At 42.2% G+C, this 25,557-nt stretch overlaps 2 protein-coding genes across 3 annotated transcripts in view; both read right to left on the bottom strand.

Annotated features, from left to right (window-relative positions):
• The window catches only part of ITGB1 (integrin subunit beta 1), a 43,586-nt gene extending 23,855 nt beyond the window's left edge, over positions 1-19,731 (bottom strand). For both annotated transcript variants that reach the window (XM_038127076.1, XM_038127077.1), the window contains exon 1: positions 19,390-19,731. In XM_038127076.1, the coding sequence (XP_037983004.1) occupies positions 19,390-19,716 (327 nt within the window). In that variant the 5' untranslated portion in view covers positions 19,717-19,731. The remainder of the gene's footprint in view (positions 1-19,389) is intronic.
• On the bottom strand, positions 3-19,379 carry LOC119697035 (translation initiation factor IF-2-like). The gene is made up of 2 exons (XM_038127078.1): positions 18,878-19,379; positions 3-1,806 (listed from the first exon to the last, which is right to left on the bottom strand). The coding sequence occupies exons 1-2, from the start codon at positions 19,344-19,346 to the stop codon at positions 1,802-1,804; spliced, it is 474 nt and encodes a 157-aa protein (XP_037983006.1). The 5' UTR covers positions 19,347-19,379; the 3' UTR covers positions 3-1,801.
• Positions 19,732-25,557: the final 5,826 nt, after the last annotated feature.

Raw genomic sequence — 25,557 nt, 5'->3', positions numbered from 1 at the left:
GACAAAACAGAAACCAAACTGGATGATTTACTCTAATGAGTGAGTGCAAAAAAGATAATTTCACGAAGCTGTGGACATATAACAGTGTTTCACAGGAGACAAGGAACACGGAACAAATGCAAATCTAATTATCTTAGTTGTACAACCTGGATAGTTTTGCCCTAATGCAAACCATGTTTGTGGGCTACACTGTATTTAGAAGACATCAAACAGGGTAGCTTAAATTATTTTGAAATGGTCTTCTGATAGGTAAACCAGCAAGCTATGAGAAATTTGGAAACACTGTTGACTTGGGAGGAAGAACCCAGACCAACTTTTTAACACCTTATACAAAATATTTATGCTCTGAATGTTATCAGAGAAAGACTTCTAAATAAACCTACCACAGCAATACAGGACGGAAACAGAGCTTCTAGACTCACATCTCTGTTTCAAGATAAACACCAAGGCCCTTTACAAAACATTTTCTTCATAATCTTCAAAGGACATTTCACAGATTTGCACTTTATACAACAAACTAGAAATTTCATCTCAAAATATGCACCATAAGGCATCCCTGACATAAACTGTACCCCAATTTTTTCTTCTTTAGACAACAGAAAATTAATGGATACCACCTATATCAAAGAAAAAACAATGTTCCGTGCTATAAGTATTACTGAAAGGCTAAATTTTTCTAAATTGTTTTCTACCTTAATAGCAGGTAGTCAGTCAGGGTCAGTTGCCTTTTAAATTTTGATACTATTTTAAATTATATTTCTCTTTTATTCATCATAAGTGTTCTGAGAACTTAGATGATAATGGCCAATTTCCCTGAACACCCTAAAATGCTGCTGCTGATTAAAGCCTCTCCAGTCATCCAGGAAACAAAAGTATTCTTAATGACTTTTTCTCCTAAAAAATATCTTGCACTATAGCCAAGGAAAAGTGAATTTGGCAGAATCTCCTAAACAGAATATGTCATTTTTCTAGAAGACATACTGTTTTTCGTATAAATTAGCAACAAAGTAAGCAATGCTCAAATTAGTACAGCAGTTGATCTTTGGGTTTTGCACACTGAAACACAGTTGTTACTGTGTGCATCCAGCCAGACCTATCAGAGAAGGGATGGCCGCTCCAAAATCTGATGGGGAAAGTTTCAAACAGAAGCCAAACCTTTGCTAACAAATTGTATCCAACAACAGTATTAGATGGCTCATATTTTTCTGATAAATCATTTTGGCTCCCTTTTCAGTGGATGCTATGGTGAGAGGACAGGCAGCGAAGTTTAGACACAGCAGAATTAAGAGAATATAAAAGAAATTACTGGTTAAAAAAAGAGGAAAAAATTGAACTGTGAATTATATCTTACTTAACTTTTCAACACTATTTTCTGCATACATGCAACTTGAATTTCTTTCTGCACACTGCTGCAAGTGACCAGTCCCTCATTCACAAAAACTCTCTTCCAGGAACACTCTAAGTCCCTTTACAAGCAATCACCTAAATTCAACGTGCAACCACAAACCTTGATCAGAGGGGAATGGTGACCCAGGGAATGTGAGCAGGTGGAAGACAGATGAAGGGACTGAACCAAGGCTAGGAAAGACAGTGGTTACTTGGTTAGGAGCTCACCAACCAGACCAGTAGTCTGGACAGCAAGTCCTTACCAGGCTGCTCAACTTTCAGGTTCTTCTTTTCTGGTTGTATGGTAGGTATGTTGTGTTCAGCAGTTTTGCTTTTAGTACAGCCCACAATGGGGTGGGCTTTTCAGTAAGAAAAAAGCCAAGCTGCTGGCACCAGGTGAGCACCATCTTTTCTGTCAGCCTAGACAACAAAATTATAAACAGTTCACCTTTTTAGGGCAGACTAAGAGTGGATGCACAGCGAGTCCACACAGACTGTATAAATAAGTCAGCAAAGATGTGACACAGTGCTAAAGCTATGATTAAGACCTTTTGGAAGAGAAACGTTCCAGTGGAAACGCATCCGCATGACGAGTGCAGTTCTGGGCACAGCGTCCCGGTAAAGCTAACAAGGAAAATGTCCTTTCCCATATATGGCTGCGCCAATGCCTCTCCGGAGCGGCGCGCACAGCTCGCTTCCTCTGCCTCCTCAGCTGAACAGCTTTTCCAGCTGCCGAGCGCTGGGGAAACGCGAGCACAGATCTGCTGCAGTGGATTCAGCTCTGACTGCTGTCCCGTGCAAGCCAAGCCACGCACACCCTGGTCCTCCCACCCTCCTGCTGGCCGAATGCATTCCCTCCTGCAGCATCGAATGCACTCCCCAGCAAGTCCCTAGTCAGCAGCAGGAACTGCCCTCCTGCACATTTTTCCATTGAGAGAATAAACCCAAATAAATAACTCCCGAGCACACCGGCTGGCCACAGGAAGCCTTTGGAAATCCTTGGTGGAGCTACAACTAAATGTCGTGTCAGTATTCAACCGGAGATGACTGCAACTGAAAAAAACCCCAATTGCTACAATGAATTAATGTTTTTATGCAACATTTAATTATTTTCTATTATACTTCTTCTCCCCTTTCTAAAGCCTTGAAAAAGATTCCAGAATCCTTGAAAAAGTGGGTTTTTTCCTCCCTGAAAAAAAGCAACTCAAAGCCAAGAGACTGAAATCTCTTTAATACTGTATCACCACTTGGATCCTTTCTAAAAGGCTGCAAATGTTGTGCTGTTGAAAAACTGATTTTAAAATTATTTCTGAACCATTTTAAAATTATTTGTGAACCACGCTCTAGTTTTGTTAAATATTTTAGGAAAACAAACATGGATATAACCCTAAATGTTTAGATTCAATGCTTTCCACGTTGTTTTTTTTTGCTAACTGTCTCGACAAACAGTACTGCTTGAAGAAATTTTTTTTTTTTTATAAAATCAACTTCAGTGGAAATTTCTGGAGCTTTTAATTTGAAATGAGAGACTCATTAAGTGACAACAGAAAGAAGGAAGGATTATTTCTCCATAGAATTTTGAATTTGTAAATTAAGTATTTAGAACCTTCACATTCTGCTAATCATCAAGCTATTCAGAAATTAAGCACTCCACAGTACTGAAGCCTTTTTAAGTTTATCAGAATGGCAATAGTATCCCTGCAGAAACTTAACTGGGCAAATATGATCTAGGAAGAAAGGTAAGAGTTATACACACATCTATTCCTTTGAAAGTAAATACTGATGGCTATGCTGCTCTCCTCTCATCACTCTCCCGCTCACAGGCCACAGTTTATACAGATATTAAGGTAATATTAACAATGACGTGTTGGGTTCCTGCAGTATTATTCCCTTCAGCTGAGCTGCTCTCTCACCCAGTAATGCAGAATCCACCAAGCTGATGGCAAGCACAGGAAAACACTCCATGGCATCTGGCCCTACTGCATTCTGAACTGTGCCTTACTGCAAAGCTTTCCACAGAAACATGCAACCAGACCACGGGGGAAACGTTTCAGCGTGCAGTAGGAGCTGAGCAGTTGTGCAGACAGCACCTTTTAAAAGCAGTATCCAGACAGCCAACTGACTCATATCCCCACACACCACTCTAATTGCACTTATAAACCTAGAAATGAATACACAACTCACACTTTTGGACTCACATTCGTGCTTCCCTCAGCCTGACACCTTTTAGCATGAGCTGTATTTTCATGGGTTTAAATCTTGGTTCAGAAATGCTGCACGGAATTGATTCCTCCTGGAGCTGATACGTTTACAGCCACTTTCATGCAGTGCAAGGATGGAAAGTCACTGAAGAGAACTGCCCCATTCTCCTTGCTGATTATTCCCTCTTGTTAGTCAACCTCCTGGCTGATTACTCTTGCTGCTCTCCTTTTTGATCAATGCCAGCATTACTGTGGCCACCAGGAGGGCTGGAACAAGATATGTCTAATAATCCAACAAAGAAACTAATCCAACAAAAAAGTGTCTTGTTCCTTCCACCTTGCTACAAGATCACTTATCCTGGTGTGGGAGATGTGGATGGAGAAGAAGAGAACTTGGAAGGGGTGGGGAAGCAAAAGCTCCTGCTGCTCAGCCAGAGCCCGTGGTTGTGTGCTGGACTACACTGGTCACACAGCCAAGCCCCCACCCCCAGGCATGAAGGCTCTGGTTAAAAAAGGAGCAGGAAGAGACACGTTTCTAAAATAAGCAGAATGAAATAGTCTCTGGAGATGCCTGTTTCAGAACTCGATGGCTACCCTGCTAAAACAGTTCCTTCTTCCCATCCTCCAGAAGATTTCCTGGCATTAGCTGAGGACCATGCTTTTCAGTGTGAATTTTACTGACTGGCAGAATGAATCCCATTGATATTTCTGAAAAAAAAAAATAGGGGGAAAAGAAGGGACTGAAGAACCAAACAACCTTAGTGACAGGGGACAGCAATTACACAGTGACTACAAACCTCTAGCAATGACCTGCAAATACTCTTGACAGCAGAACTCCCTCAACAGATGTCATTAATTACAATCCCCAAGTTGCCTGCACATGAAACAACTCTGAACATATCTGCTTGCACAACTATTCACTGTAAAGAAGCAATTCACTATGAAAGAAAGCACTAAAATGGCATCTTGCTGTTCTGTTTTGAGAGAGGCATATTACTGAAGTACCAGTGCAAAAAAAAAAAAAAAAAAAAAAAAGAAAAAAAGGGGAAAAAAAAGTTTTACACTGAGTTACTTTTGATTAAAGCTTTCAAGCCTGTGGTATAGATTTTCTCACAAGTCTTAAATTGGTAATTCTTCATTCATGACCTTCACAGCTATCTTATTTACTTAATCAATGTTACTGTGATGCTGAAGTATAGTCAGAATACACCACACAGTAAATTCCAGGACCATCATTAAGAAACTACGTGATGCATTCTTCATTAAACAAGCAGAGATTTGGGATAAACACTAGTGCCTGAATTGCCAGCAATTTTAATCAAAGAACCCAATCCTAAACTCAGCCTACAAAACTGTTTGTTCCCTGGATGCAGACCAGCCTTGTGATGGTTGCCCTTCACAGAGGTCCAGCTCCTGACCTTGCATCATGACAGATGAACTAGCAGAGCATCCCCATGCAGAGAAAGTGAATTTGATGGGAAAAGTCAAGATGGACAACAGAAGTGCAGTCCCCAGAGCAGGGCTTTGCAACACACCAATCCAAATGGGAATGCTAGAAGTAAGCCTTCCTTCAACAGCCTATCTATCTACCAGCCTAACGCCATGGCTCAAGACCACAATGTTCCTTCTGCCCCATGTAACTTTACAGACATGAACGCAGCAGGTTTTGAACTGCTTGCAGTAATATGGAAGGAATGGGATGTTATCAGAGACTGAAGTGCAAAATAAAAAATTCTTTAGCACTGAAATAACTTTTCACAAAAAGTTCAGCACGTCAAGACTGCTTACTCAAAGTGTTTCCTGAGAAAACTTTAAGGCATACCCACTTCAGCTACTGTGATGCTACAGCATAAAAGAATCAACAGTATTTCCCATTGGACTTAACTTCTGTCGGTTATTTCTAAGTTAATGGAATAAAACAAGTCTCCAAATACTCATGAGAATCACTTCCATAAAGACTGTTTTAACAGGGCATTATAGATTTAAATAATATATAATAAACTAGTTAAGACTTAACTTTCAATTACAAGAGAGTTAAAATCTACAGAAAACTGATTTTCTGCTTAGGTTAGGGAGACCGGCTCCTCCATTCCAGTATGGTTCTGTAACGTCACCTGCCACAATTAGTGTATGTCACCGTTAGTTCAGAAGATTCCCCTGCAGGGTTAGGAATCCAAAAAGAGATGAGAACACACATTTCTGCACGCCTGAACCATGAGAAAAGATATCACAATTGTACAGGTTTGACATCGAAACTCCTGTGGTGCGCTCCTGTGCCCAGTAAGGCAGACAAACACGAAGAGTAACGCAACTGTGAAGACTCTGAGTTACACTACATTACTACCCACAGTTGATTCATACAGCCCTAAAAAATTTCCCACAAGATCAAGTAGCTTAAAATTCACCAAAAAGGACTGAATGCAGTGGGAAAAAATCAGTAGGTGTTAGGTTCTAAAATACCCTTGTGTCTTTTGCTGAAATCCCAGCATGGGCACCTACAACACATGGCCTCTTCAGAAGAATAAATGAAAATGTTCATGTACCAGTATGAGCAGGCTGAGGCCATAGCTCATGAGAACAGAGCTGGAAGGCAGTTCATGGTATCATCTTGTGTCCCCAGAGTATGGAGTGTTTGTTAGTTTATATAGGACACAGCTGCCTCAAGACTGAACCACTAACTTCACAAGCACGCACGTGGTTTGACCAATTATTTCATACAGAATTTGGTCGTGTTTGCTTCTGGATTTCACGGGAGCTCTCAACTTTCTGACAGTTCTAAATAATGGAATGAAAAGCAACTGGGTATTTTTATGCAAACTATTCTTTGGTTTTGATTTGAATTATGGAATGGAAACAAATCTGCCCAAGTAAGATGCCTGGCTGCAGGGAATAGTGGGGAAGACTTTTCTTGATGGAAGAAATAAATTTCATCTATAATCAGAAAAAATACAGGTAGAGGTTTCAAAACAACTGCAGATGATAAAGTTTTCTGGTATCTGACATCTCTGCACAATGAGAAAGATAAACTGCAGTAGACCCAGTTGGGACACGACAGAAGTTGGTAATGGATCCTAGATATTTTACAGTACTGTGGCATACACAGAAAGTAAGGTAAATGGGCTCCACTCCCTCCTCAGCCCCAAAGGGTTTGCATTCCCAGTTCCTGGGAATGCTCTATCATCCTACAGGATATACTAGTATGAGCTTTAATTAAACCTTTGTTCTGCTACACAGAACAAAAGGTACAGAGACAGAAAAGCTGATAGTTTTGTCTCTAGCTTACCTACTGAAGGGCTCATATAGCAGGAGCAGGATAAAAAGGTATAAGTGGGGTTCAGTTATACTGCTCCCTGTAATATTTACAGATTTACAGCATATCATCCATGAGAAAAAACAGAGACTTGGGTGCGTAATCTGGAGTAGAAACTTTATTTCTTTCTCACCAAATGCTCTACCCTGAAGGAAACTGAAGGGAAACAGATGTATGTTCACACTCAGACACATGAGAGAGCCTCAACTGCAAACCTCCTGTGTCATGGATGATGACTCTGACCTGTGCATGCTGGGCTGAAATCCCTCTCTACTTGCAGACCTGACCAATCCAAACTATATGGACTTCTCTAGGGACTTACATTAAAAGTAAATATAAGGAGCTAAATACAAGGAACCAAAGCCAGCTAGGGAACTTCTGGAAAGCCAGAAAAACCTACAGAATGTAGACTTTTATGGAACATAGCAAACCTAGAAAGGCAGGGTAAATTACATACCATGCCTGATTTCGTTGTATTTCTGTATGTGTTTCATTGCATTTCATTGTTTTCACTAGCAAAATCTATTGACAATTTCTCTTAATGACAAACTCCTGCAATCAGCTGCACACCTATGTAATACTCATCACAAGAAAAACAAGTGCCATAGTAAATTGTAAAGAAGACTACTGCTACTAAAGCCCACTCAATTTATTTACAGGACATTCTGAGACAGAAGGGAAACACAAGGATCACTGAAGTCCAACTCCTGGCCCTGCACAGGACAGTGCCAAGAATCACACCACGATTTGTCTTTTCATTAAATATCTCCATTTCAGAACCCACATATCTCGGAAGCTCATGCTGACGATGGTGAGAGAAGGTAAAAGAACAGGAAAAAGATGCACAGAGGCAACTTGAAGATGCAGCTACTGAGAAAGAGCCTTCATCTTTCTAGTCAGCAAACCCCAAGTGCAACCTTGATCTCTTCCCTTTGTTCTCAGGCTTTTTGGAGAGCGCTGCAGGGCAGGCAGGATTAACATGGTTAGTCAGCACCACTTTTGAAGGAAGAACAAACAGTGTGTGTACACACTGCCATGCACAGACAGCTTGTAACTCATGACTAGATCGTCACAGAACTACCATACGACAAATCATTACTAATTTAAGAACACTCCTTTGCTGTATTAACCATCCTTGTCCATGGCTTGGTTTGTATGCACATGAAAAGATGATTTGTATAACACTTTCTTGACCTGTTGAATCATAATTTGAAGCCAAGATTCCACAGTTCAGGAGTTACTCTGGAAAGCATCTCAGTGCTTGAAAGGCAGGTAGTACTTTGACACAGCTCACAAGAACAAGCAACCTGGGCATGATGACCACATATATGAAACTGTTCAAGAGCCAAGTCAGGTACTCTTTCTCCCAGAAATGTTCCTTTTTATTTAAATAATTTTACCAGGCAATTATCCACCAACTGCAATTTACAGCATGAACTCTGACAGCTGTATTATGGAAAACTAGACTAACAAGCAGGTGGATTGTGCTTAAAGTTCAACACTAAATTAGGAGAGAAATTAAACTCTGCATGCTGTCCATCAGAGCACTCACACTTGCAACTATACCTCATTAAAACATCAGCAATGTGCTTTACCTGTTGATTGCCTATGGCTTATACCTAGTTTCTGCTATAACATTTACATCTCTGACAATCCAGTCAGCAACTACATCTTGCTCTACACTTCTCAAATTGTTGTGCCTATGAAATTCCATGTCGTTGCATCCTGCCCACAGAACCTGAGGATTCATACAATGAAGCTCTTTGAATTTTAAAAAGGACGAAACAATATCCTGTGCTGCTTATGCTGGTGTGCAAGCACCCTGCAAAGGCAGCACCTCTCCAAGCCTAAACCACTAAAACACACCAAGCCCACTGCTACCGATACTGTGGTTGAAAGTGTTTGTTACACCTACAGCACGTCTATACATGCACACCAGAAAGTTTCCTCTTTAAAGATAAATATATGAGGTGGACATGCACCAATAACAAATATATGTAATTTTTTTCCCATTAAAACTGTCACTGTCAAAAATATCCCTTCTCCATACTCTTTCAAACATAAGCTTCCAACAGTTCATCACAACTTCACTGACTCAAAGCATGTCTCCAGAAATTTTTAAGAACTATCACCGTACTCAATCTTGCTGTTATCAGTAGGCATTTTTCTGAAACAAATATTTCAGGATTTTCATTATTACAAGAATCTCTTCACACAATTGTGATTAAAACAGAATTTTAAAAATCTGTTGTTTCAGTACTTTTCAAATGCTTTTAGAACCATGAGTTGTTTTTGCCATAACAACTTAATTTCATCTCTAGTCTAAATATAACACCATTTTTTTGGTGGGAGAAAGTGTGAACTGGACATTTAACTTTTTACATACTTTTTTCCAGCCTACAAGACTTCTTGACTACGTTTAGCACTTCCATCACAGACAGATTACAATCAAGAATGCCACATAATGATTTAAACTATTCTAGTAGAAAACATGGGGGTCTGGTACATGTGGTAGTATTAAATTCCTGCATACTCTGCACCACTTACTACTCGCATAAAGACACTATTTAATTTTGTGCAACTTAAACCTCACATTTATCCACATAGGGAAACGAAAAGTTTAGTAAAGCACATAAATATAGCTCTTACACAGCTGACTGTAACTGATGCTTCCGAGGCTGTACTGCCTCCATGACTATCACAATATCTGGCTAAACTTACTTTAATCCAAGCTTTTCTGTTAAAGGAAAAGCAGAACAGAGGCAAGTATGTTCTTAGTAAAAAGCTAGAGAATTTCAATAAATGCAGTGTCTCATTTATCTATTTTTTAAGAAAAAACAATTGCAAATGTGCTGCTGGCTATTGCTGCAGGTACTGCAGGAAGCCAGCAGCTGGCACGTCACAAAGAGAAAACTCAGCGGAAACTCATCTGTCGTTACATGGCAGAGTTCACCCACCAGGAGCTATCATTAACACCCAGGGTACAGTTTCAGCAGCCAAAACTCAAGACGAAAGCCAACTGCAGCTGAAAGAATCAGCAGTGCTGCAGCATCTCCACAACAGCAACCTCTGAACCAGGGCTAACAACTCAGGGACCTCCCCCCACCTCTACCCCAAGGCAGCTCCACTTGGACCTTGGGCCACCCCTTTCCCCTCTGTGTCAAAGGCCACTTTCTGTAAGCCTCAGTGAAAACCAGACCTCCACATGGACAGAGGAACGCTGAGGAAACAGCTTCTAAGAAGGGGCAGGTGGCTGTCAGACTGACTGCCCTTCAAAATTACACTGGGCTCTCTGCTGCTAAACCAGCCTAAATTCAGGCTTTCACATGCCAACCATCCTAAGCTGATCTTGGATGAATTGTTTATAAATGCTCTGCAACACAGCCAGCCAGTTTGGGAACTATTTTGATTTTATTTTTACAGGTTATCAGAATAAATTAGTTGGCCAAAAAATTAACAGAAGCAAAGAAAATACTGAAGGATTTTAGGTTTGTTGTTGTTTGTTCATATTTTAGTTCAGAATTTAAACAGCAAGCACATGAAATAATATTTACAGATAATATTCAAATATTTAACATCAAGTCTTTAAAAAGATTCACTATTCAAACGCAATTTGGAATTAGACTTCTACTGAAACAACTCTTGTCCTCAACATTCTTTTAATGCCAGTGTCCATAAAAATGATCATGTAGAAACAATAAAAAACTGGTCATCCCACAGAACTACATACAGCCTTATAAATCTGTACCTATGAGATTTTGACTATAATTTAATTCTATATATATTTAATTTTTCATACATATGTTACATATTTTTGTGTACATAACTAATGATGATTATTAATTCAATGGCACTGATAAAAGTCTAGGCAGAAGCACAAACTGAAACCAACAGTGGACTTTATCCAGACTTTGATGCAAATTTGAGCACTTGCAAAAAGCTCATCAAACTCAGGAAGAAAATGACTTCAACCTTAAAAGACTTTTATTAAAAAAATCAAAACCAAAACCACCCAGACTCATCACAAAGTACTTCATAAAAAGCAGTCCTGGCCTGAACAATCTGCCTATTCATACACTTCTGCTGCTTTCCAGAGCAGGATTTTAAGCCTGGAGTCCGCAAGCTGCTTCTAAGAGCACTGCAAAAGAGAGTAAAATATGAGGTTTCTTGTAGTAGCCATGGACATTTACCAGTTTGCTACCAGGAGACGGCTCAACTTCTCCTGACCCTAAATTCCCCACTTTGCACCCTTCATCTTTCTGGTGCCAACTATGGACAATACTTTCGCCTCTTAGCTGAGCCAGTGGAACAAGCTGAGCAATAACGCCTTGATGACTGATTTCTCACCTGATCTTGCAATTACTCAAGTCAGAAGAGCACTGAAGCAGGCACGAGCAGATGCTGTGAGGTTCCACAGCAGTTTATGCCAACTTATCTCTGGACTGCCACAGTGGCACCCACTCTCTCTATGAGTTGCTCATTTTCCCCTTCCTCCCCTGGTTCTGAAGCATGTCCCTCACAATGCATGTGATCTCCCAGCTGCAACAACTGACCTAGCTGAATATTAATTTTTGGCCAAGCTATTTTTCAGCCAGAACAGTTATTTCAATAACTCAATGTACAGCCCTATAACTTCCACAGCTGATGCAAGCAGGACGGCAAAACTGCACAGCCACAGGCAGGAGGGACAGTTGAGATCTAGTGCTGGTATAAATTGCTGCAGAACCACATTCCTATGAAAATTAAACACAATTTTAGTTGAATTCATGGCTCAAAAGCCACTGGAACATTTCACAAAATATGAAATTCAGATAAATTTAAAAAGCAATTGTCTGCTGCGGAGTTTTGAGTTATCACTAATGAGTGAGTTTTTTTAAAAACTCTGCAGCGCCACAGCATTAAAATTACTTCCAGCTACAAGCAAATGTTAATCATATTAAATACAGATATTCTTCATTTAGAAAGTGAAACTGCATTGTCAATTATGCACCAAAAAGACGCAGTATTTGTGCAAACTCGTTTAATACTATCCAAACCGGACAGCTGGCAATGGCAAAAATGCTGGCAGCAATCTTACACAGTATAGTTACTCCTTAAAGCTGAAGTTGAATTTTTCACTAAAAGGAGATATCTGTAACATAATCGGGTAACATTTTAGTCTAGTTTTTGAAAAGTTATGTAAATAATATGTGTAGTGGAGGGAGATAACACATATACAGAAAAAAATGTTTGTTGCTATTTATTGATTTTATTACGCGTTTTTAACAACCTATAGCTGGTATGTACAGCATGTTCTTCCAAAAAAGGAAATTTGCTGTTTCCTTTTTTATGCTGAAGTCCACACCCAGGAAAAATTACACTGAAGTTCTTGTACATTAATTTCTCACACTGATTTGTATTTGCATAGAAGTGACAAAAACAACACAAAAAAATCATCCCCATTTTTGAACTACTACACAGTAAAAGCAAAGAACAAGTGGTACCTTCTAAAATGTTAACACTTTCAGATGTTTTGGAAATGCACCTAAGTTATATTCATACGTAACTGAAAGACAGATTTTTAATCTATTCTGCCACAAAATCAGCAAATTGAGAATTAAAAAACTGACAAGTCTTGTATTTTATGCAGATGGACTATAGCACGCCTTTCAGCTTTGGGACAATCTCCACCTGGCATCACAAAGTCAGCACAATAACACACACTAAATACAACCTTGCAAAAGCACAGAAAGAAGCTCTGAGAAAGTAATTATTGACTTTATCCTAAGCCCACTAAAACTAATTTCCTAATACACAAGAAAATAAAACATCAATGTAATAAGAAAAAAGCCCAGCCAGAATTCACTGGCAGCACATCAACCATGCTTACCCTAGCCAACCTTGTGGATGATGATAGCAAAGATTTCCTCATTTCTCCTTTTCCTTAACAGAAGAGGGAGCATTTCACTTGCTGACTGGACAAGCATAAAGCCACCAGCCACTCCATTCTCAAAGATGTGTTAGCAATATCAGAAGTCATCCTGATCCAAAATTTATTCCAAATTTATCGATAACCAACTTCTAAAATGTGTCATCTTTTGACACCTGGGAGAGTGCTTTGATTTAACATCAAAAATATGACATTCTTTCAGATTTACCTCCACTTCAGAAACAGGCCTTCCTTCTGGTTGTACTCATCTTTATACAAAACCTCTGTACCCAAGATCTGGAGCACCAGACAGCTCAGGGTCTAGGCGGAACTGGATGTTGCCAGTTTAATTCTTAAGCAGCTGAATTTGTGAAGGATGCTGGCCAAGCTACTAGAATGCCAGGTCCTTCAAATGACCTCCTATGGTCCCCCAAGATGCTCCTGGATGCTCTGGTTACCCCACTGCACACTGGAAGAGCATCCTCTGCTTTGTGGAAGATCACTCCCAGCAGGTCTTGCCAGCCTACAAGGACCCAGAGCAGATGAGGACAGATCAGATGCAGCTTCCTGCACAAGGGGAAGACGTGGCTCTTGGTGCCACCACCCAAGGTAAGCCCATGTTAGGACACATTAAACTACAATTCCATCAAAGAAAACTAAGAAACACCAGAATGCCAGCTTATCCCCCTTTTCGAATGGACACATCCTTATTTCAATCTTTACTTCAAGGGCAAGATTACGCCAAACTACACATCCTAGTCTCAGATTTGTTTTCCAGAGCATGCACTGATATCCAAGATACCACCTTTGACTCATCCCCATTTCCTAAGTGAAATACTGACTCCTCCTAAATTAATCTGATACAATTATTTTTCTTCTCTTTTAAATAACCACAAATCAGTCATCTCTGAATGAGGGTAAATTCAGTGTTTCAGTTCAGCCCAATATATAATTACTGTTTTTCATTCTACCACAAAAGATGAGAAAAGAAGAAAGGTTTCTCTTTTTCTGTTCAGCTTCCACATCAAAAATGCTTTTACTTGGACATCTACAAAGTTTTAAAAAATTGTTAATAGCTATAACAGAAAATTAAATACAGTTACATCTTTGTAGTATAAAAACTACAGAGAAATTTGTAGTTTAAAACAACAGAATTCGTACAAACAACAGCCCTTCTTCCTGCTTTTACACTAGAAAGTACCAAGAACAGAAGTTAAAACTAAGTGAGTCAAAACTAGGACTAAGTTGAGTAAGTGATCTCATACAAAACCCAAAGCAGAAATAGGACAACTACAAATATGATGCCAATCATTTGGGGGAGGAAATACTGGCATTAAGTATTGTATATGTTGCAGTTTATGAGCATTATAAAGAGGAATCTGCACTTAAACATGGTCTTAGAGATTATAATTTTTGAGAAAGTGACTTTTATAGTCTAATGATTTGCTGACAAAATGTGAGAACTGCATTAATTTAACAAAGATTTGCAAAACATTTTTCTGCGACAGAAAGGAATGAAAAGGATGGTGAGAAAAGACCAGTTTCTTCTTAGCTCTTATGAGCAACAACAAAGTTAAGATTCCAGCCTCAGCTTTGTTACTCAAAACCTTCCCCTCTAATAAAACCACAAGAATACTAATGGCATTTTGTTGCTGTTGTTGAAAAAAAAAATTAAACACATGAAACTGCTTTTAAGACAGAAAGCATGTTTCATAAGCCATTTTGCAGCCGACTGTAAAGAGAAATGAAAAAGATATAGCACCAAGAAAATCACTGAAATATTAAAGAGCCTCTGCTCAGTGACATCCCAAAGATGATTACAAGTAGTAATTCTATCACCTTTTGCAAAAGAAAACATTAATATTACAGTCTCATCAGGCTAATTCCCCTACCATGTGCTTGGTTATATGCAAATTTTGTTATAGAGACTTTACCATCTTTCTGAACATATCCAATCCATTAATGAGAAAATACAATAGCCTAGGAAGTCCACTAACCACTCTGATTAGTTTATGAATAGAAAAGTAATAGAAGGTGCTTATTACAAAAATACAGGATGTTTAATAACGACATTCTGCTAAAGAGAGCACCTTTAGTACTAAAAAAAGCAATCATATTATTTAGTGATGTATAACGAGGTGCCTAGTGTCTCATTTTTTGTTCACAGAAGTTAGAATTTATATTTCCTGCATAACATTCCCAAGAGAAGCTGTTCAGCAAGCTTAGATGTGTCTCACATTAGGCTAGAAACTCACACAGCTCAAGCACACAACAATTTCTTACAATGAAGCCGTATATACTTTTTACTGGTTCTTACACTAATAATCCACATGGTGGGAGAGAAAAAGTTCAGAGAAAGTCTTCTCATAAATTTATTCTGACTTACAGTTTTAGGAGTTTAGGTTACTGGACCACACCTGTGCAGGACAAATTAGGAAAAAAAAAAAGAATAAATAGAATATGTCTTCCCATTTGTGGGTAAACACAAAAATGGCTTTGTAGGCTACCCCAGAAACGCCATAACCACAACAACTGACAGATACTGGTCAATATTGTGGTCCCCTCTGGTTACCACATGACAAGAAACATCATTCTTTTTAGAAAGTTGTCAACACAATACACCGCAGAGCAAGGAGGAACTACACAGTAAAAAGGAGAACATATCTGTCACCATAAATTACAATATTCAGCAGCATTAGAACCATCCAACAGATTTTAATTTTCTGACACAAAAGGAGCATTAAATCACACACAGATATTGCCAGTATCTGCCAGTATCACAGATATTGCCAGTATAGCCACAGAATTTGTTCACCTATTCATTTGTTCTCAAATCTGTGATACTCCCTCCCTTTTGAAAAGCAAACAAACATCCCCTTTAGAAAAAAGCAGCTAGCTCTCCCCTACAACAAAAACTTATTGTCATGCACAGGTCTGAGATGTGTTTGTCTAAAAAACGTCCCTGCACACCTACACCAGAGCAGAAGCCTGAAAAACCTGGAGTAGAAGTGGCAGCGAGAATGCTGCTATTAGAAGGTGACTTCAAAGCAAGGCAAGTGGAGCAAGCAAAACAATTTGTAGAACCAGCAATATAAAGACAGATGGGAGATGAGAGGCAGGAAAACACAGACTGAACTCTGAGTTTTCTGCTGCTGGGAAACCGGAAATTTTCTACCAGGCACAGAATATACCAGCTGACTTAAAAATCTAGTCATAGGGGAATAGTACACATACTGGCAAGTACTTTTTAATGACACTTCCAAAATAAATCTAACTACATATTGCCTTAATTACATTTTTAAGATTGATTAAATTTATGTAATTGCTTTATGGGCTCTACCAATAGAAGCAGCTTAAAAGGCAAAGGAAAAAAAAAAAAAAAGAAAAAGGCAGTCCCAAAAGGATTCCCTCTCAGAGGGCTGACGGCAGCCCCTAAGAATTAAAAGGATGCCAAGAGGATTGGCCATCCTAAAAAAAAAGTTGGAAAAAATAAATGACTTGACATTCTAGAAAAGCAAAGGAGGCAGAATAGGCTCTGCTATTGTTAAGTATGGATTCTGTCTTTTCTCAATCTATCTAATCAATGTCTTTTCCAAGTGCCTCATGAGGTGGCATGAGCAATCTTAAAGCTGCTGATTAATACGGATTTAACTTCATTTGAGCAATGCCTCACTGATTACAACAGTGTGTCTTACATGGAAGAGGCACAAGACACATTTGGAAAGGAATGAGGAGGAAGAGGAAGGTCAAATATACCAATGGCCAGCACCTCCATCCAGCCTTCCTCCACAAAACCCACTCCCCACACAATGTGAAGGGAACTACCAGCGAAAGTAGCACAGTCATACATCCACCTCCTGTGCAGCAGTGACAGGGGACACAAGCAAAGGCTGCAGAGGATTCACCAGCAGGTCCACACTGAAGAAATACAGGCCCTCGGACCACGCGCAAGAGAGAAATAACAGGGACTCTGCATGGCTGTCCACCAGAAGGAAACGGAGCCTGATGCAGAACTAGAGCCTCTGCTTACTGAGAGTCCCATCAAGACAAGGTACTTAACAGCCTGCTGAGCAATCACAGCTGCAGCACCTTGCTTCAGTACCAAGAGCCACAGCCAAGCACCAAGCCCGCCGCAGACTGATGAGAAGCTGGGAGAACCACAAGCTAAGCGCGCATCACATCACCCAACTAAATCGAGACTGGGTGGAAAGGCAGGCATGACAACTATTTACAAACAACTGACTGGCACTCATACCAGCAGCAGCAAGGGAATTATATTCAGGGCAAGGGAGACCACAGCACGTGCCCACCCCATGTGTGCACGGCTCTCCCCAAGTTCACCTCTCCGCCACCCAAGTTATCTACTTCCTCAGCTACTGCTACAGCAAACAAGCTTTTTTCAAATCTGAACTACAGCAGAGCTACCTAATGAGAGGTATAGAGAGAGGAATGAAATCATGAATCAGGATGAAAGAACAGCAGGAAAAGTTCTCAGACAGCTTTTTTTTCAGCTTTGGGAATCACTTCCCAAAGGAAGTGGTGTAAGGCTAACCACTTGAGTCATTTAAAATACTCAAGACAAAACACTAAAATTCTGCGCTCCCATCAGAAATTCCTGCACATTCTTAAAGAAACAAGCATCCCTCCAAATCAGTCCTTCACAAGGGTGGGCATTACTGGGGACATGGTACAGATCAGATGCCTGAACAGAGAGCAGAATGAGCTCCCTGGCTGCACCCACAGAGAACAACAGTTTTTAACTGCTGACATTTCATTTTGAAATAAATATGGTTCATTTATCATGTGGCTGGCAAACAGATACACCACTTATCAGCTCCAACTTTGATTAAGGTAAGATTATGCATGCCTGTCAGCTTTTCACCTTTCAGCTGAAACATCTTTGAAAAGGACAAAAGTTGAAGGTGTTCACATCTTAAACTTGTCTTGTCTTGCCAATCTATTGCCAATGGCTCACTGTTTTTGTAACCCTTATAAATAGAGCCTTAGGCAAGCATGCAAAATGCTACTTAATCATTACCCAGAGGCAAGTAATATTTTTTGTGACAGGAGAATGAATCATCGGTTTCGTCGCTGGGATGGATGTGGACAGTGAATGTCTTTGCTCTTAGTCTTGCTTAATTTAGTCTAATTTACATCCTTCTAGTAGTATAATACTACTTTAAAAGGGCCCATACAAACAACCAAGAACAACAAAATCTGCTACCAAGCTGCCTCATTTCTCAAAACTAATTTTCCTCACTCTGCTACCATCACCTACCAAATGATCTGCGTGCCAGGAGTACAAGTCATTTAAATCTCTTTCCACATACATAGGGTCCTGCTTAATTTCAACACCTTAGCACACAAGTAGCATTAGCCATGAGTGGTTCCACTAATCTAAATGGAGACAATCATTACTCCTAAAAGTTTGTGTACCTTGGCATGAATAGGACTGTAGCAGCGATGGCAAATCTACCAGAAAAATCAACATTTTTCACCCCACAGCTATGCACACATGTGCTGGCATGAATGGACTGTTGTATTCTATCAAGGACAAATGAAGAAGCAAACATGAACGCTGATCAGCTTCTTTTCATAAACAGTCACAAAGACTACCTAATGAGTTTAACAGGCAGTCAGATACTTATTCCACAACATAAAGACATCTGACATGGGCCTGAACAGTGAGTCAGAATGAATTTCCCATCGCTCCGTGTTCCCTTCCAACTACCAGTAACTGAAGGCAATAACAGGAGACAAAGCACTGCCCTACTGCTGTAAGATTTTTCAGAAATCCCCATGTGGGACATGGCATAGAGGCCTCACATTCCCACTCCATCCGGACACAAGTTTATAGCAAGCTATAGAGGCTCAGAGCCAGTTTGGACGGATCGAGCAGCCAAACGCTGCACTGCGACCATCCCGTCATTCAAACTGCACAGACCCCGCTCTCAGTGCTCGCTTTCTGCAGATATGTGCAGGTCAAAACCCGGGGTACTCAAGTTCCTGCACTGCCTCACTCCCTTCGTTCCCATTCCTGTAACTCCAGCGCCCGCTTCCCGCGGAAGGCACCTTCCTCCTCCCGCCGCCCGCCCTCCCGGGAAGCCGCCCGAAACTTTCCCAGCCGAGTGCTGCCCTGCCCCGGGCACCACCGGCGGGAGGCGGCGGCGGGCACAGGGCACGGCTTCCGTCTCTCTCGGAGCGGAGGGCTCGGGGCGCCGCCCGGGATAGCCGCTATCCCGCTGGCAGCGCCGGCCCCGAGCGGACAAAGGCCCGGCCGGCCCCGGCGGCACGGGAGGCCCGAGGCCGCCGTCCCGCCGCCACAGGAAGCCGCAGGCTGGGCCCGACACCTTCCCGCCCACAGCGCCGGGCGGGCACGGCGAGAGGCGGCGCCCCCTCCTCCGCCCGGGACCGGCGCCGAGGGACCCGCACACGGGGCGGCGGCGGCTCCCGGCGCGGGAAGCGGCGCTCGCAGTCCCGCGCCGCCCGCCGGAGCCCGCCCGAGGCGCTGAGCCCCGAGGCGGCCACAGGCACCGCTCATCTCGCTCCCGGCCGGCTGCGACCCCCGCCCGTCCTCCCGTTACCTCGGCCATGGCTCCGAGCAGCGGGCGCGCTCCGGCCCGCCCGGCTCGCTGCGGCGGCGTCCTGGGCTGGGCAGGGCTGGGCTGGGCGCGGCGGGACGCCCGGGCTCGCTCCTCGCTGGCTGCCCGCCGCCGCCTGCTCCGAGCTGCTGCGGGAGCCCGGCCCGCGGGGGAGGGGAGGGGAGGTCCGCGCTCCGCTTTACCCGCCCCGGAAACACATTCCTCCCCGCTGCCGTCAAGCGGGCCGGGGAGGCGTCTGCGGCGCGGCGGTAGGGACGGGAGAGCCTTGCTCGAGGCGGGGCTGGGTGCCCGCTTCTGTCCCGCTTCCATCCGTGCCGCCCGCTAGCGCCTTATTTGGCGGGGTTTGCCGGCGGGCCGGCCGCCCCCGGGCTGGCTCCGTGGGTGGGGACGGGGCTGGGGCTGCCCCGCCGCCCCCTCGCTGCCGGCGGTGTGGGAAGGCTGTTCGACCCCAGCCCTTTTCCACAGGTCTTCTCCTGCTCCCCTCCCTGCCTGGTTCCGCGCGCGGACACAGCGGGGAGTCTGGGCAGAGGAGGATCCCCCGTCCCTCTTGCTGGCAGCTGCTGCCAGGAGCAGTGCAAGTCACTAAGCGATGAGCGAGCTTGTCTGGTGCTAACGCACCCTCCGAGCTAAAAAGTCGCTTTCCCCAAATCCCTCGGCCAGAGCCTGCTGGTGTTCGGAGCATGCTCTTGGTATTTTAAAGTGCCCCTTAAAATAGGTACTTGGGAAATTACCGATTAAAAAAAATAAAAAAGCGCGCCGTTCGACACCTTTTTGAAGGTAACATGTTGGGAAACACAAGCTATCAACTCGTGGCTCAGAGCTCTAAGCCCCGTGCCTTTATGTGTGGCTCCTGGAACTTGGGTCAGTTCTTGTTTTTATATGGTTAACTTAAACAGCAGTGCTGCAATTTGTTTATAATTTTAAACACTTTCCCCCTGCTTGCTTTCTAGCTGCATTTTGGAATAAGAAAGGAATTATGTTTCTAGTTTACTCAAGTGTGGCCTGTGATTTAACCCCATGTTCCACTTGGGCAGTGCAGTGGTTTAGGGTGCAGTCTCACAACAGCTGTTTTAGCAGAAGCTTTTAATGCTGGTACAGCTGTAATTGCAAAACTGTTTTAGTGGTGTTGGAAAATGAAATTGAAATGACAGACTACTGCTCCAAGCAGCTCCATCAAAAGCAAGCACTGGACAAATGAAATGGTAGCTAAGTAACTTTGACATCCAGAGATAAGGACAGCAGGGACTATATGTTTCAACAGGTAAATCAATATATAATATTAATACTGCCAGGCAAGAAGGAAGCCGCCAGAAAGCCAAAGTTTTAAAAATGGTAAAAATTAATGCCATTCAAAGTAAAAGCAAATGCCAGAGGGATAGCAGTCTGCCAAAAATGTGGGAAATTTAAGTATTGGAAGATAAAAATTAGTTTTCGCCACATTGTTCTTTTCTGCTTCTTTATTGCAGGGGGAAAAAAGCACATCTGGTGCTAATCATGACAAGGTTGTGGATTTTGATCCTTGTATGGGCCATTCACTTAAAAGATGGACTTGATGATCCTCGTGGGTTTCTTCTAACTCAGAATATTCTGTGATTTTGTCAGAATATGCAAGTAGTGAGCAGCTGTCCACTATAGTATACCACAAAGAAGTGGTGGCAAAAATGTGCTACCGAGATCACTGGGGCTCTGAGGAGTAAATAAAACTGCTCAACAGACTGGTTCAAGGGCTACCCAATGCTCTGCTCAGATCTTATTGTGTCAAGTAGCCAGTGGCTGGCTGTGCTGAGCAATAGGAAATCAACAGGAAAAAGTCTCACAAATGGCTGAAAAAAAAAATCACTGAATTATTTGGCTGCTTTCTGGACTCCTTTGGAGAGCACAGATGGGTATGAAAATCATGAGTTATTTTCCAACACTTGTGAAATACTAAAGATGTCAGAAAAAAAAAAGTGCTGGAGGTGTCTGAGCCAGTAGACACAATTGTAGGTGATGTCAAAATGTTTAATGTAGTGTCTCTATACTGCAGCGTACATGACATCTGGGAGAGTGAGTGAACAGTTTTGCACAGGAGGGCTCAAGAAAAGATGGGTTTTCATGGATTGAGTGGGAAGCTGGGAAATGTTTGGTTCACTGTTAACTTATCTTGCAGATAAAGATTTTATTATAACTTTTACACAAACACAAATCCCAAACCAGGTTTTGCTGTGTCCAGTGTTGCCTTTGTAATGAAGCCAGCTCTGTAAATCAGGAGTGCTCAGCTGCAGCTCCAGGGCTGGGCCTGAGTATCCCTCTGCCAGGCAGCTCGACCGCAATTCCTCCCAGTGCCTGGCTGGGAACCTCTGGAGTGAGGGGTCACTTGGGTGCCTTGGGAGCCACTGCCTCCAGAGAAGCAGGAACTGGTTGGTAGGAGAAGCTGCAGCATCTCCTATCCAGTTATCAGGGTATTTCCTTGGCTTCAGTTTCCCGTTTGCCACATGTTGCTGCCAAGCCGCTGAACTCTGACTTACCAAAGCCCACACAGCCAGGGAGCTGTCACCCTGTTCTCCAGCATCTTCTCCACTCCTGCAGCTTGCAAAGCGTTTAGAGGGAGATATTTTTCAACTGGGGCCTCAGTGATAACAAACACAGGATGTGTTTTAATGTGCATGGTTTGCACATTAATACCCAAATGAAATGCCTCCTGTCAGGGCACCCATTAGGCAACTTCATAATCTCACCAGCCACTAACACTTCCACCTTTACTTCTTCATACTGTACTATGATATCTCGTTCACCTCTGCCCCAGGGAGTGATAATTTATCTCTACTGCTCCACTTTCCCAACAAACTTTGTTACTGTCAGCAGAGTACTTTCTCTTTCCATCCCTCTTTTCCTTTACTTCCTCTTCAAAATGCTCCTACCCTACTTATGGTATTTTTTTCTTTCCAAACTAAAGAAGACCAAATTATAAACCTGTGGTAAAAAAAAATCATGGTCTAATCACAAAAGATAGATAAAGGGTGGGAGAGAAAAGAGGAAGTCAAAGTCATTTTCCCAAGGATAGCAATGAAGCCAGGAAAAGAAAGCAGGTCTCCTGGGAACACATCAGAGTGCAGCCACTTGGGCTGAGCTGGCTGCAGGAGCACCCAGTTTTCCTGGCCTGACCTTGGAGCAGAGCAGCAGCAGCTGCAGCTGCTGTTCTATTCCAGCAGCAGCTGTGCAGTCACCAAGGGGCACAGCGAGCTCTGAGACCTCGCTGGCAGCTGGTCAGCACTGGGCTCTGGCTTCTAGCATGGAGGATGGAGGAGACGTTACAACTTGCACAGAAGATTCATAGAGAAAGTATTATTAGAAGAGTCTCAGTACAGGAAGTGATGGTGCTAAATGGTTGTGGTCATTGCTTTTGATAACAGCCTCTATTTGGCTCCTCATGAGGAATGAGCAGCACTTCTCTGGAGGCAGCCTGTCAGCTTGTACAGGGTGCCCATGATGTGGAATGCTGTGTTTACACTGGCGCCAGGTTCTCCTGCCTCACACAAGGAGTGAAGTGAGTCACAAATGTTCAGCCAGGAGATTGCCGCAGATTGTATCCTGTGGGCAAAGGTGTGCTCTGCAAGATTGTCTGCCTGCTGTTCATGGGAGCAATGTTCAGCACTTAGGTGCAATAAAGCTGATATATTAACACCTGGTTTATGACCAATGCTTAGTTCTCTGCTTTGTTCAATCGACAGTCCTGTGTTTAACATGAACCTCAAAAAGGTCAGAGTCCACCAAGCCCTTCCTTCAGCTCGCCAGCATTTAAAAAGCAACTTGTGGCTGTCAGGCAAGAAGAAAGGAGAGGTCACCAGAGCACATGGCCCTTCTGGTGGGACTGTGCCCTTGCTGGCAGAGAGCAGGCTATTGGAGTAGAGGGGCTGGGGGACAGCTTTGTTACAGCTGCTCTGTGCCTTCTGATGCTTCCTCTGACTCGTTTTCTGCTCTTCAGCTGAGGAGCTGCTCTCCTCTCTGTGCGTGTGTTTGGGTGGGCTGAGCTGTTGCTGTTACAATCCCTGCTGCCATTAGCATCCTTCTTGTGTGTCACATGGACTTATATCTTCCAAAGCACTTTTATGGGATTCCTATGTCATTGTGAAGAGAGTTTGTTTTATGCAGAAATACTGTAAGATATTTTGATCCTCAATAAGCAAGGCAGGAATCCTTTTTCATGGTTAGGCATGAACTACAGGTTGCCCCCTGTGTTGCAAAGTAAAGAAGTGAGCAGGAGTTAAGTGAAGAGACTAAAGCCTTTGAGGTTTATGTTCGAGCACTCATACTCATGATAACACAGGGCAGAGAACTTCTGCAGCTCCTTATGTTGCTTGAAATGAATAATGTTTTCTAGAGAACTAGATTTAAAAACTTCAGGCTTGAAGATATTTTAGTGTTTAATTACCCAAGAAAAAAAAGCCTTTGGGAGATGAAAAATATCCCCAAAAGATGATAGTTCTGAATGCACAGTAAATTTCTGAGATTCAGCAGTTAGTTAATGCTTACCATGTGCTGCTTTTATTCTGTGAGACTCTGAGATCACGTGCCTGCATATTCTGTTCCCTCCCTCTCAGGGGATTCCCACTGTTTAGACAAGCAGCTCATGCTCATTCAGGGGAAAAATGAATTCCACTGCCCCCAAAAGAAATGAGCAAGGACGATTGTAAGAGCTTTCCTTGAAGAATTCTTCTGCTTCGGTTTTGCCCAGAGGGACATTCTGCAACATTTTAAGCTCAATGCAGTAGTTATTAGTGCATAAAATTACTGAAATTTAGACTTGTGCAGAGGAGAGGAAGGATAGAAATGAGAAAGGAGGATTTTGGCATCAGCTGTAGGAGAAAAAGTAGGAGATGGTAGCAGTCTACTAGTACTGAGAGTCTGTCATGAGAGCGGGAGTCAGGACAGATTTAATGTTCATTGATATAGGGGAAAGAGGAGCTATGTGGAAAACAGAATATTTCAAGCAAGACTAGTAGGCAACAAAAAATGAAAAAAACAGTCTGAAGGAAATAAATTGTAATGGTACCACTGGGAAAAGACATTTGGGCAAATGGAATGACTGTTGTATGAGGTGATTGGCTGTTCCAGTAGAAAACAATGGCAAAAAAGGCAGAACAGAATATTTTTTTCTAATACTATTTCTGTCAAGTAGTAGAGTCCTGTATTGAGATTGTTCTGAAACCCCCAATTTATCCTCCCATTATTGCACACCTGAAGTTCTTTTCATGATTGTGTTTCTTCAGATAATTTCATTGACTTTTTTTAAAAGTTATTTTTAAAGGCTCATATCTAAAATGCTTTGGCAGTAATGATGTTTGGATGAAGATGCCAGAGATTTACAGCCAGAACCTCTTGCTTGTGCACTCTCAATGATGCCCATATGATGCGATCTTTCTAGAACAAGTGTCATCAATATTCTTTTTCTTAAGAGGTTATGTCTGGACGTTAATAGCAGTTTTGCTTGAATATTGATTTATCCCACTACCTTGTCATCTAAGCAGAGTCTAATACACAGCAATTCTGACTTTCTGTTGTCTATTCAGCCAGCTTTTCTTGCCTTTTTTATGATTCTGACAGTTATTCAGCAGTTGCAGTTGTTTTGCTACAGTAAGCTGTGTAACTCACGGGACTCATCAAGCAAAGAATTGAGTTTCTCAGTCTATGGGTTCAGGCTCTTAAGTGAAATTCATCATCAGGTAGGGAGAATTGTAGTTTGCTAGTGTCCTTGGCAGTAGGATGTTCTGGCCACAGAATTTAAAAACACGAAGTTCTGATTTTAGCTGGGTGTCAGGAACCAACAAGGAATGAAAGTGAAAAGATAATTGTTGATGAACTTGCATACAACAGGGAGATTCACAAACAATTTTGAGAAAAGCTCAAAAAGAACAAGGTTGAACATTGCAAGGAAGTGAATTGATCACTCTAGTACAGGTTAAAAATGTATTTTAAAGTTACTAAGATTCTAATGCACATGTAGGCCATCCTGGATGTCCCATTGCTCAGGGAAGGCATTTGGCTTTCAGCCTTTTGCCTCACAGTTTACCCGGCATCTGTGGTATTTTCTGTAACCACATACTTGAGTATGTGGCATTGGCTTTCTGCTGTAGCTGAGGTTTAGCTAAAATTAAACTGTCTTCAGACTAG

Source organism: Motacilla alba, chromosome 2 (genome assembly GCF_015832195.1).
Source record: "Motacilla alba alba isolate MOTALB_02 chromosome 2, Motacilla_alba_V1.0_pri, whole genome shotgun sequence".
Taxonomy (NCBI): Eukaryota; Metazoa; Chordata; class Aves; order Passeriformes; family Motacillidae; genus Motacilla; species Motacilla alba.
The sequence above is the reverse complement of the archived record's forward strand: the minus strand, read 5'-3'. Positions and strand labels throughout refer to the sequence as shown.

What these genes read in the sequence shown, in the direction of transcription:
- LOC119697035 (XM_038127078.1), bottom strand. Translation starts at nt 19,346, where the DNA reads ATGAGCGGTGCCTGTGGCCGCCTCGGGGCTCAGCGCCTCGGGCGGGCT.